Source organism: Cheilinus undulatus, linkage group 3 (genome assembly GCF_018320785.1).
Source record: "Cheilinus undulatus linkage group 3, ASM1832078v1, whole genome shotgun sequence".
Taxonomy (NCBI): Eukaryota; Metazoa; Chordata; class Actinopteri; order Labriformes; family Labridae; genus Cheilinus; species Cheilinus undulatus.
The window spans coordinates 4,801,192-4,814,068 of NC_054867.1; the positions used below are offsets into that span (position 1 = coordinate 4,801,192).

Genomic DNA, 12,877 nt, shown 5'->3' on the forward strand with positions numbered 1-12,877 from the left:
TTGACCTTCCTTTCTGAGGACCTTTCTGACAGTAACAATAAAAACAACGTCCCTATCAGCTCCTAAGGCGGATTTTGATCAGTTTTCTCCAGATTGTTGTTTGGATAATAGACATTGACCTGAGCTCACACAGGTCAGAGTTATGTTTACCACTCTTCTTCTTTACTTTGTGGTCATTCAGAGTGTTTGTATAGCCGTGGAAGTCCTGTGAGAGATGTTATGTAACAGATTTTTTGGCACGTGTGAGACTAGTTATTGATTACCATGTCAACAACAGTGATTGTCACGGGTGCTTGAGTTTTGACACACTTTGATCAGTGAAAGTGTTCAGAGTTTATGGTTTACAGTGCCGTCTTATCTCTGCTTCACTGTCAGATTTTCTTTTATTGGAGCTGTAAGTTCAAAACAAACATGAAACATGGCATGGACAAAGACTTACTATTCCTAAAGCTGAGCTCCTCTTATTTCATTCTGTAGCCATTTAAAGAGGTGAAATTCTCCTGAGACCTGCTTCTTTTATCCTGATTTGTTTCTTTGAAAGCATGGTGTGTAAGTTCCACTGCTGGGGGCTCTCAGCCAAAACTATAACTAATATGTCCAAGGAAAGCAAGAAATCATGCGGGTGATTCGGCGATACTCCAGCCCCCTCATAATTTCTATATGTTTTATTATCATGTATATAAATGGTATACTCTATTCAGAAGTGAGAACACTCTATGTAGACCAAATAATACGTTGGTATACTCCATTTAGCTGCGTATACCCTGTACTACACCACTGGGCACAAGAATACATTTCTGATATGATTTAACACTGCAACCCAAACTAGGCTGCACATAACAGGGATATGGAGGTCAGGAATACCATGGTCCATTAAAATCTGTGATAACTTAAACCCAAAATTGGGTTAAGAGGCAAAAACTGGTGGAAAAAAGATGAGCAGGGTTTAAAATAGGCAAAACATGGGTTTAAAATGGCAAAATTTTGCATAACAAACTGTGAAATGTGTTTAAAGTGGGCAAAAATGGGTGTAAAAAGTAGAGGAAAGGGGTTTATGCTGACAAAAGTTAAGGAACAGTGGCAACAACAGGTGAAAAGGGCAGAAAAGTGCTAAAGCTGGCAAATTTGGACAAGAAAACTGGTAGACAGGGTTTAAAAGAGGCAAAAATTCAAAACAGTTGCAGACATGGCCAGAAAAGGTGGGGAAATGTGATTTTAAATGGGCAAAAATGGGTTAAGAGAGACAAAAAAAAATAGTTAAAAGCATTGTTTTAAGCGCTGAAAATGGTCAGAAATACTGATTAAAAGTGGTTAAAACATTAAAAACATTTTCCAAATGGGAAAAAAATGCTGAAAAGTTGCAAAGTTGCAAATAAAAATGGCATAAATGAGCAGAAAAAGTGTTTAAAGTGGTTTTAAAGGGGCACAAATAAGTAATTTCACCATCAGAACCCATTTATAGATTGACTCACCTTAGCTCCAAAATGAAGTTATGTTAGCCAGGATGCTAGCACCAATGCTACAGATCCAACACACGAATACCAAGCAGCAACCTCCGGTCCTGAAAAATGAAGCCAATGTGGAAGTGCAAAAAAATTGCTATACCGCGAGTGTCCACTTGAGGCTGACTGCAGGAACACCAGAAGTCCTTCTGGACACTAGAAATAAACTGGTTTACAGCCTGGTTCAAAACACCAAACGTGTCTCATCAGCTAGTGTCTTATTGTGCTCCCACTGTACGGGGGTGATTTTTTTGTACCACAATCGTTTGGATTATATTTAGGATGAAAGCTGATTGGCGCGTCTCATTTGATTGACAGATAGCTTGGCAGGCAGAGGCTCCGTTTCTGTCATCCAGAATGCTAGCTAGCAGGCTGACAGGAAGTCGCGCTTAGTGAGCGGGCCGTTAGGTTGATCCAAAGTTCGGTTGAGACCGAGGTTTCAATATGGAAGCCTCCACGGATTGGCTTCAAGAGCCGTTTGAGTCCGCCTATTGTAAGCAGACGACTGATGTCACACGGGGTTTGTCCAATTCTTTCTACGGTCTATGACGTACACACACTGGGACGGGCCCATTCTCTGGGTTTGTCAGGGGCCCAGCCAAATCTGTGAATGGGCCTGAACCCAAATAGACCATGATCTGCTTATTATTGCCCCTCATGTCAGACTGAAAACAAAGGGGGGTGATTGTGCCTTAAATTTTATGGCGCAGATACTTTGGAGCACTCTTGTAGGCTCTGCATCTTTCGCTTACACTTTTTAAAAGCAGTCTAAGTGGCAACTTTTAAAATCAGATTTTGACGACCTGTAACCTTGAGATATTATCAATACATAATTTTACACAGTTGTGTTTTTTCAGTGATTTTTGCTCACATTTTGCTTTTGTTAAATTGCTGCTATTGCTGCTCATTTTAGAGCAGCACTTTGTGACCTCAATCCCTGAAAGGTGCCATACCAAATAAAACTTTACTGTTTTACTACTATCTTATATAGAGACAGTAAAACATTTCACACTGCTACACTTGTGTTTGAAACCATGAACATTGTAATTGTAAAACCTAGAACAGGAAAAAGTGCAATTTTTGTACAAGCTACATAATATGAAGGCTAAAAAAGTCAAGAATATTTAAAATTCTAAGACTGTTTCATTGCCTCCAAATGCAGTTTATATGTACAAATTCTTCATGGAAAAATTTTACTGTTTTAAACTGAACTAACTCTGTCATTCCCTATCTTTATTTCCCCTCCCATGACTTATGTAACCATTGTTATGACACAGAAGCCAGGTATAGACTATACTCTGCAGGCTGGTATTTATTATTCTCTTATCACCAAAATTGTTAGTACCCTTCTGTTAAAGAAAGAAAATCCCACAAAGGTCCCAGAAATAACTTGAAACTGACAAAAGTAACAACAAATAAAAATCACTGAAAATTAACTCATCAAAATCAGACAATGTCTTTGAATTGTGGTTCAACAGAATCACACAGGGACATTTTAAACTATGGTGTGTCCTGTGACACAGGTGTAATCAGTCAGTCTGCCTATTTAAAGGGTAAAAAGTAGTCACTGTGCTGTTTGGTATCATGGTGCAGGCACGTGCACACATAGACATCAAAGGGGGCTTGAGCACCTGCCCTTTTTCTTTTTTTTTTTTTTTTTTTTAATAAATGAATCCTTCTCTTTCTCTCTATACTGTATATTTCTGTTTGCGCACAGCTTTCCCGTCAAAGAAACAGATTTAGAAAAACTCCAAATAGCAGGTTGGGAGATGACGAGTTCCGATGCCCTCTGTAACCCGCCGCCCCTCCCCAGTCCGCCCCCCCCCCCTCCCTGCAGCTGCTGTGAACACACAGACACCAGCAGAGTCCAGCTCTCCCATCGCAGCCTGCTGCTGTTTCTGCTCTTGTGTGGCGGTGAGTGAACAGATGAACAGAACAGAGGACTGAAGTTTACAAAGACAAGACCAAGTAGCCTACAGTTAACGTATGTCTTGCTAACACACAGTATGAGCCACGGTAATAAGTTTGCTTTAGCTAAGGCTCTTTCTCATGGGCATACAAGCTAATGTACTGTACATAAGGGGAGACTACAGTATTCAGTTACGCGTAGCCTATCTAAAAATCTGTCATCAATGTAGTCGCATTGATATGCAAATTAGAGCATTTTAATTAAATAGCGCTAATTTGCACATATTTTACGAGGCCCTGCAGGTTAATAGGATAAAAAAAAAATGAATGAAAACAGATCACCATCGAAATTCCCCCGTTAATTAAAGACAGTATTTTCCTGAAATGTTTAAATAAGTAGAGGAGCTTGATTGGGGAATTCAAGGGAAAAATCTATGGATGCAAACAGACAGAGGGCAGTCAAATTAAACGCCATTTGAATGTGTATTTGGGCAGTTTTCTTTCGTAAAGAGTGAAAGAAGACATGGATGCAAAATAGACCAAAATCTCTCAGTTGACCGGGACATGAAAACACAATGTTTTAACCTGTAGAGTCCTGTCTGAAACAACTACTGCATCTTTCTGACTGTTCATTCTACTAGATATTTGATACCTGATACAGACAGACCTCCTCCAGATGTGAAAGATGCACTAACACTAAGATCATGTCACCAACCATCAGTTAGTGTGTGCTTGTTTGGAAAGGGCATAATAATGATAATAATAATGATAATAATAATAATAATTATTATTATTATAATTATAATAATCATGGATCATTAATATAAGGGAATTCTGTATTCTGTTGCTTTGCTATAGAAGCTCAAATCATTTACATTTTAATCATGTCTACAGCACAATGCCATTTTCATTTTGTCAATAATTTTTTTTGCAGGGATGTTCAGTATTTCTGCTGTTTTTTTTCCAGTAAAAGTAACAAAGTTGGCAGTAGAAGAGTGCAGATGCTCCAAGCCTTATTGTTGCAACTAATCATTGGTCTAATAGCAGTTTGGAGGGTATGTTGGCTTGCTTATTTATGTATAGAACAGTCTTTTTCAGTTTAGAGTGTAGATTACGTTTATTTTGAAGTACTTTTGAATTCAGTTACACCAAAAATAAGTCAAAGAATGTATTGTCTTGTGCAAAAATAAACAAATTGATAGCGCATTTTTTTCTTTTCTTGAAAACTCTTACTTCACCATGCCCCTCTCCCTAGTAGCTACAGTCAGTTATTCTAAATATTTAGTAGAGAATAGCAGCATAGAAAACATGACCATGGTGTCATTATTTTGTTCTTGCTTACTCTTGTGATAAACCCAATGAATACTAAAGTGGACATTGTCTTTGTGTGATCGATTTATTTTGTAGAAATATGTGGAGTATTTGTCAACTTAATGTGAGAGTATTAAAATAAATTGATGATTGGTTAAGCCAGGGGTGGGCTAATATATTTAACTTTCTTTGAATATTGTTATGAAGAAAAGTGCTCTTTTTCTCACTTGAGCCGCTGCCCCTTAAAATGTATGTGCATGTCCCTGTCATGGTGTGTACCACACTGAACATGGAGCACAGAAAGCTAAGGAGACAGTTGTCCCAGGAGATTAGAAGGACAATGATAGACAAGTATGTTAAAAGTAAAGGTTATAAGACCATCTCCAAGGAGCTTGATGTTCCTGTGACTACAGCTGACCAGATTATTCAGAAGTTTAAGGTCCATGGGACAGTAGCTCACCGCCCTGGACGTGGCCGCAAGAGGAAAACTGATGACAAACAGAAGTGATGGTGAACTCCAAGGACAAGGTACATCATTGTCAGAATGCACCATCTCTGGTTGAGCCAAAGTGGACTTAATCGAAGCACAGCTGAGGAAGACTCCACTGTTGAAAGCAAATCATAAAAGACCCAGAATTGACACAAAGCTACATCAGGTAGGCCACAAAGCTTCTGGGAAAATGTCCTTCAGACGGATGAGACAAAACTGGAGCTTTTTGTGAGTCACATCAGCTCAGTGTTCACAGACGCAAAAATGAAGCATCCAAAGAAAAGAAGACTGTAGCTACTGTGAAACATGGAGGAGGCTTGGTTATGTTCTGGGGCTGCTTTGCTGCATCTGGCACAGGGGGTCTTGAATCTGTGCAGGGTACAATGAAATCTCAAGACTACCAAGGCATTCTGGAGCCAAATGTGCTGCCCAGGTGTCAGAAAGCTTGGTCTCAGGCACAGGTCATGGGTCCTCCAACAGGATAATGAGCCAAAACACAGAGCTAACACAGCCAAGAATGTCTAAGAACAAAACACTGGACTATTCTGAAGTGGCCTTCTACGAGCCCTGATCTAAATCCTATTGAACTTCTGTGGAAGGAGCTGAAACATGCCGTCTGGAGAAGGAACCCTTCAAACCTGAGACAGCTAGAGCAGTTTGCTCAGGTGGAGTGGGCCAAAAAACCTGGGACAGGTGCAGAAGTCTCACTGAGAGTTACAGAAATCACTTGATAGCAGTGATAGTCTCAAAAGGTTTTGTGACAAAATATTGAACTAAGGGTACCATCATTTTTGTGCAGGCCAGTTTCATTAATGTATTTTTTAATGATTCTGTTAATCCATAACTTAAATAAAATGTCTGATTTTCTTGAGTTAATTTTCAGTACATTTGTATTTATTAATACTTTTGTCATTTTCAAGTTATTTCAGTGACAATTGTGGGTTTTTCTTTCTTTAACAAAAGGGTACCAATAATTTAATCCACATGTGTATGCATACATTTACAACAACAACATTTCACTACACTCCTCTATGGGTTTGACATTTCTTTATTTATCTTTCTATAGGTTGCTTCATGCAAGACAATTTTTAGAAGTTTGGTTAAGTTTAGTTTTTTAAGGGCTCAAATTCAGCAGCAGGTCCAGCGACCCTTTTATTGGATAATGAAACTCAAAAAAGATGCTATTCTATGAACACTGTGAGCCTTATTCATATTTAAAATATGCATCTTAAGTAGCTATTTTTTAAAAACATACATCTTACATATGATTCTCACTTTTGCCTACACCTTACAGCCTTGTCTCATGGTAAAATTATTCTTACAGCTGAAAAGACAAAGTTGGATTGAAGTGTCTTTAAAATAACATTATAATGTTATTATAATCATAACAGTTTTAAAGACAAAGAGTTCATAATGATAATAATAATAAGCATCATCATCATCATCATCATCACCACTACCAACGTCTGTATCATCATCATTATTATTATTATATTACTATCATCATCATCATCATCATCAATATCATCATTATTATTATTATTATTATATTACTATCATCATCATCATCATCAATATCATCATTATTATTATTATTATTATTATTATTATTATTATATTACTATCATCATCATCATCATCATCATCAATATCATCATTATTATTATTATTATTATATTACTATCATCATCATCATCAATATCATCATCATTATTATTATTATTATTATTATTATTATTATATTATTATTAAAACTATTACTTTATTATTATTTTATCATCATCTTTATTATTATTATTATTATACTTTTATTACTATTATTATTATTATTATTTATTTTTTTATATTTATTACATTATAAAATTATCTTTCACTGTATTGCCACTGTATATCTGAACACATGATTGGCATTGTTTAATGTTCAGAGAGTATTACTATCATAAGGTTGGGTGGCTGAGACCTTAAATGATGTGTCTAGACATGATTATGAAGAGATAGAACAGGCTTGTTTAAAGATGAGTGGACACATTTCTCCTGAAAGTAGGTTTTTATGCCTATTAATCTGGATAATCCAAAGAAAAAAAGAGTCATATCCGGTCCTTCATTGTAAAATAGAGGTGATTTTATCACAGCTGACAGTGTGACATTCCCGGTTGATGGGCTCATTGCAAGCTGAGAGCAGCTGATAGGTCGCCCCCCAGCAGCCTCACAGCTCGTCCCGTCCAATCACTTGGCTTTATTTGTATGTTATGTAATTGGGTGAGCGGCATGTGTGTCTGCTGGGAGGAAATTAAAAGCAACGGCCTCTGTCCGATCTCTCTTTCCAGGCAAGCAGAGGAGCTGTGGGTCTGCAGGCGGGGGTAAGGACTCTAACTTTACTTTTTACCGTCTGTCTACAGTTCTTTAGGAGTGCAGCCTAAGCTAGGCTATATCACTGCGTAGTAAACAAAAAGTTTATTAGGTCTAGTTAATTTCTTGTAATGGTCTGTAGCCCATTGTATTGTTTGTGTTTAGCAGTCTGGAGCAATGCTATCAGTATTAGGGTATGAGTACACATCAAGACTGCACGTGACTCATAAAGCGTGATTTGTGCATTGTGAGAATTTTGCGTTATTTTGCACATAAAGTTGAGGTCTTTAAAAGTCTGAACGTTGTCCCGTCAGTGTGCTGTCAAGTGCTTTCAAATGTCCTTTACTTATGATTGGTCATCACTAAAGGCACGAGACACACAGAGGAATTTGATTGGCTGTAAGGCCAGTAAACTCCGCCTCCTTCTTTCAGGGTCATCTAAGAGTCAAGCACTGTCAGGGTTACTAGGCATTTTCTAGGATGTGTTGTGTAACGATTGTGCATTATTGATGAATTTATCACCAGGATAGATTCACATGAACATTACAGATGAACTGCAGAATGATCAGACATCCCGTTATTTCGTAAAGCATGTCATATTACTTAAATGTGTAAACATGCACACACTTTTCTTTGTTTCCTGCTATAGTTAAATGTTAAAAACCACCACAGAGTTGCTCACTATGCTCTTTGGACCCAGGGGTGCAGTCGGCACTGTGAAATATTTACATAAAGTCTGAGAGACTTTTTTAACCTCTCCAACCGCTGAGCTTTATCATGAGATTTCTCAACACATGCAAATCTATCAGGAGCACAGACAGGCTGTGTCTTGCCTGAACTCAGTGAGCATATTCTGATGTCAGAGTGATGATTAATGGTGAGGGTCTCTCCAGCTTTGAAAGCCCTTGAGGCAAAATATGACTGGGACTTAATGTGATCTTTCTGTAGTTCATGCTTAAAAAGTACTAGATTGGAAAAAAAATACAAGGAACTATCAAACTTACACATGAGATTTGACACTTTGGGTTTTAAAACCATACAATCACTGTTATCTTGATGAATGATAGTATTGAGTACCAAAAATTAAAGGGAAAAAAACCCTATGGATATCTTAAACCAATAGCTACTATAGGCTTAAAAGTAAGCTCCGTCAAAACGGCACAAATATGTTTGCTACATATTTAAAAAAATGCAAACCAGACAGTTTGCAGAAGTTTGCATTGAAAACATGAAATTACCCAATGCCCAAATGGTCAGCCTAGGGTTTGGGGTTTGTTTGCAGTAACAAAACAGATAAAATAGTCTGATCTTTATTAGTAGAATGTTTAAGCTTAAAACTTGCTATGGTTGCACCCTAGTCCTAACATAACTGTATTTTTGGGTGATCCTTCATCTTCCCATTAGAACACCGAGTTGACACGATGAAGATCGCTGTGATTGGCCAGAGTCTGTTCGGCCAGGAGGTTTACAAAGAGCTAAGGAAGGAAGGCCACACCATCGTAGGAGTCTTCACCATCCCTGACAAAGATGGCAAGGCTGACCCACTGGGTGAGACTTTGTGATTGTGACTCTCTAGTACTGTATGTAGTAGCGACTGTAAGAACAACAATATGTTGTCCAGTTCTTTGTCATGTTAGCATAACTTTGCAAACTCTTTGAATGCCTGGTTTGGATGAAACTGAAACTGTTTAAAATCAAATTTGCTGTCATCCTCGGGTGTTGCAGCTCCTCAACACCAATAAAAAGCTGTAAAAAGGTGTAGTCATGAGTATAGGGTTCCTAGTGCAGCACTTAAAGGTAGGATTACTGCTTTTATGTAAATGACAAAGTGATAAGTAAAAGATAGACATTTACAGCAAAGCTATGTCAAAATACAGCATTGTAAAGGCGAAAAAACATCTAAACTGGGTTATTTTGATGGCTCAGAGTTACAAGGATACTTTTCTTTATTTTTCCTAACAAAGAAAACACGTGTCAGTCAACTTTATTAATGGGAATTTATAAATGATCAAAAACAGCAGCTTCTGTTTTCTATCACTTTCTGATGGATGCAATGCGTAGGAATGCACAGATGCTTCACTTTAACATCAGCATCTGCCAGTATCTGCTCTGAAGACAGACATTAACACCAGTGTCAGTAGAAGATGTTATCTGTTGTATCGATTATATATGCCTATGCATAATAAATAAGGTTAGCGTTAGTTCATGCAGCTGATAGATCCCAGTTATCGCCTCCGAGCTCCCACAGCCAATCACAGTTCTTTCTCTCAACACAGCAGTGTATTTAAAAATTGTGTGCTTCTCTCTTGTCTCTGCTTGCAATAATGCTGATGCACCACACTGCTGTTGCTGGCAAAGCTTAACCTCCTCCACCCCAGCCTCCTCTTTTATAGCATAAAGCTTGTTGCATCCTCATATTCACATTCATGCTTCTACGGATTAATTGTCTTTTGAACTTATTTTATTGTTTTCAATATACATTGTCATAAATATATCTATCTATATGGGAGTTTCTAGCCATGCATTCCATGGAAAGTCTTGACTAACCCAGGAAGCATCTTTTAAGCAGAGCCTTCTCTGACAAGTAAAACAGTATGCATTGTGCAATATAATGGTAAAATGTATGATGAAAGTGTTTCTGACTGAACTCATTTTGAGAGGAGGTTTATTTTTTGGTTGAAGATGTCACCAGTAGGACAATCTCTGAGCCGTTTTTATGCTTAAGAGGTGAGAGACAGTGTTGGCATAGTGGGAGTGCTAAACCAAAAGAAGTAATGGAACAAACATGTGCATGACAGTTGGCTAAATTGTTATTTTAAACATCATATAGGCATCAGCCTTAATTTTTACAACCAGTGCATCTCTTGTTGTTAGGATCATTTCAGCTGGATGACTGTTAGTCAATGCTATATATGAAAAAATGCATTTGAAAGATTTCAAACAGCTGCAGATGTTTTTGCATCACTTTAAAAAAGAGAAAATGCAACATTGAATTAGGTGTATCTGAGAAAACAGTTGTAACTAAGAACTTAGTACTTGGATGTCTGTTATAGTGTCTAAGCTGTAGGTCAAACACAGTGTTGATAGCAGCAGTATGTAAAGATGAGTACATCATTTTCGTTAGTCTTTTATATGTTTGTTGTTTGACTTGAAATTTTGTAAACTTTTCATAAGTGGCACCATTCTGTCCCACAGCAACTGAGGCAGAGAAGGATGGTGTCAGCGTCTTTAAGTTCCCCCGCTGGCGTGTGAAGAGCCAGGCCATCCCAGAGGTGGTGGCTCAGTACAAAGCCACCGGCGCTGAGCTCAACGTCCTGCCCTTCTGCTCCCAGTTCATCCCCATGGAGGTCATTGACCACCCCACACACGGCTCCATCATCTACCATCCGTCCCTTCTGCCGCGCCACAGGGGAGCCTCGGCCATCAACTGGTGAGTGATGAACTGTACTTTTGGTCAGCTGAAGCACGGGGTCAAAGCTCAGTCTTAATTTTCAATGCCTGTGACATTCACAGGACCCTGATCCATGGGGACAAGAAAGGCGGGTTCACGGTGTTCTGGGCTGATGACGGGCTGGACACCGGACCAATCCTGCTGCAGAGAGAGTGTGATGTTGAGCCAAATGACACTGTCAACACCATCTACAAGAGGTTCCTCTTCCCAGAGGGAGTCAAAGGCACAGTAAGTGCAGGGATGAGGTGAGGCATTGTGGGAGGAGAAAGTTTTGTAGGCTGTGTTAGTTGTTGAAAGAAAAATTGTGAAGAGGGATGATATGCAAAAATATGACATCTTTGTTTAATATTTTTTTATTTCTAAAAACTCCTCCACATTTAGAATCAATGTGCTAAGAAAAAAACCTGAGGGTATAACAGATTTTTCAATGGGAACACTCTCACAGACAAATCTAAAAAAAGAAACTGGAATAATGAGACTGACTGAGCCAGTTTTTGGGATTTGATAATATGCACCATGTCTTCATGATAAAGGAAGAATGCACATTAAAACATTTGCTCCTTAATAAATTGTAAATAGTGATTTTGCGGACTTTGTTTTTTTTTTTTTCATTTAAATTTGCCTGTGAGCGGGAGTCAGCTGCTTCATCTTTAAATGGTGAACTATGTCTTAACTTAACTTTCACAAATTATCTCTGTTTAACAAGTGCAAATTAAAACTTCCACCAAGATATGATGTAAAATCATTTTAGCTGAACCTAAAATGTTGTAAAATCTTGTCTGCCTTGATATGAGTTTGACTGTAGTCAGTATAAGATTTGTTACATTTATATATATCTTCCACAAATAATTAAAATCATTTTAGTTTTATCATCAGCCTGTTTCAGGTTTAAAGGAAATACTTTTCATAATAATATGATAAAGCACTAATGTTCACTGTAAAGTGACAGATATTTTTGTTTGGGTGCAGTAAGTCAAGACTGGACTTTTAATTCTAAGGTGTCTAGCTAAACTACTGTCCCTTGTATTATACATCATTGAAGTATTTTTTTCATGTTGCTGTCTGCTTTGTATTGTTTGCTATTAAAACAAAGCAGCAGCTAATTTGGCTGTGAAAGCCAGCTTCTTCCATCTCTGGCTTTTATCTAAAGTTAGGTCCATTTAACCTTTGACTGATTTTGAGAAGGTTATGCATACTTTTATCACTACACATCCTGATTATTGTAATGCACTTCATTTTGGGGTGAGCCACGCCTCTCTTAATTCCTTGTTCAGAACACTGCGGCTCATCTTTATACTAGTATGTGCTTAAATTGTTATTGATCATATAGAAATCTTTAAAATCAAGCTTCTTCAGTAGCTCTGGATATTCAAAGCCCTGGATTATTCTAGCTCCATATGTTTGGCTCCCCCCAAAGTTACCTGTTTTTAAATCAAACCTTGAAATACATTTTTATTTTCAAGACTTTTTTTTTTTGAAAGAGATAGCTTTTTATCCTTAAACTATTTGTCTGAATAATTTGATATTGTCTGTCCTATTGTTTTTAGATTGTCCTTGTGTTTGTGTGTTTATTGATTTATCTTTTATTGTACAGCACTTTGGTCAACTTTTTGATGTAATTAAATGTGCATTATAAATAGGTTTAGATTGGACTGGGAATTTAAGATGGACACAATCACTTTGAAATAAAAGAAAAAAAATGTACATACTGCTAATTTTTTCAAGAGCATAAATATTAAAGTTTTGTATTTGTCATACTGTCATGCACCATAGGATTGTTTTGAACGTTGATTAGTTTGTTTTTTTTAAATAATGATGACATGGATTAATGTTTTCACTTTGTATCAGTTTGTATTACTTAGATAT

General features: G+C 37.5%; 1 protein-coding gene across 1 annotated transcript in view; it reads left to right on the plus strand.

The window, feature by feature from the left end:
- Nucleotides 1-7,478: 7,478 nt before the first annotated feature.
- aldh1l1 (aldehyde dehydrogenase 1 family, member L1) overlaps nt 7,479-12,877 on the plus strand; it is a 40,149-nt gene continuing 34,750 nt past the window's right edge. The window contains exons 1-4 of the mRNA XM_041782714.1: nt 7,479-7,571; nt 8,965-9,108; nt 10,756-10,990; nt 11,074-11,239. Of these exons, the coding sequence (XP_041638648.1) occupies nt 8,982-9,108; nt 10,756-10,990; nt 11,074-11,239 (528 nt within the window). The 5' untranslated portion in view covers nt 7,479-7,571; nt 8,965-8,981. The remainder of the gene's footprint in view (nt 7,572-8,964; nt 9,109-10,755; nt 10,991-11,073; nt 11,240-12,877) is intronic.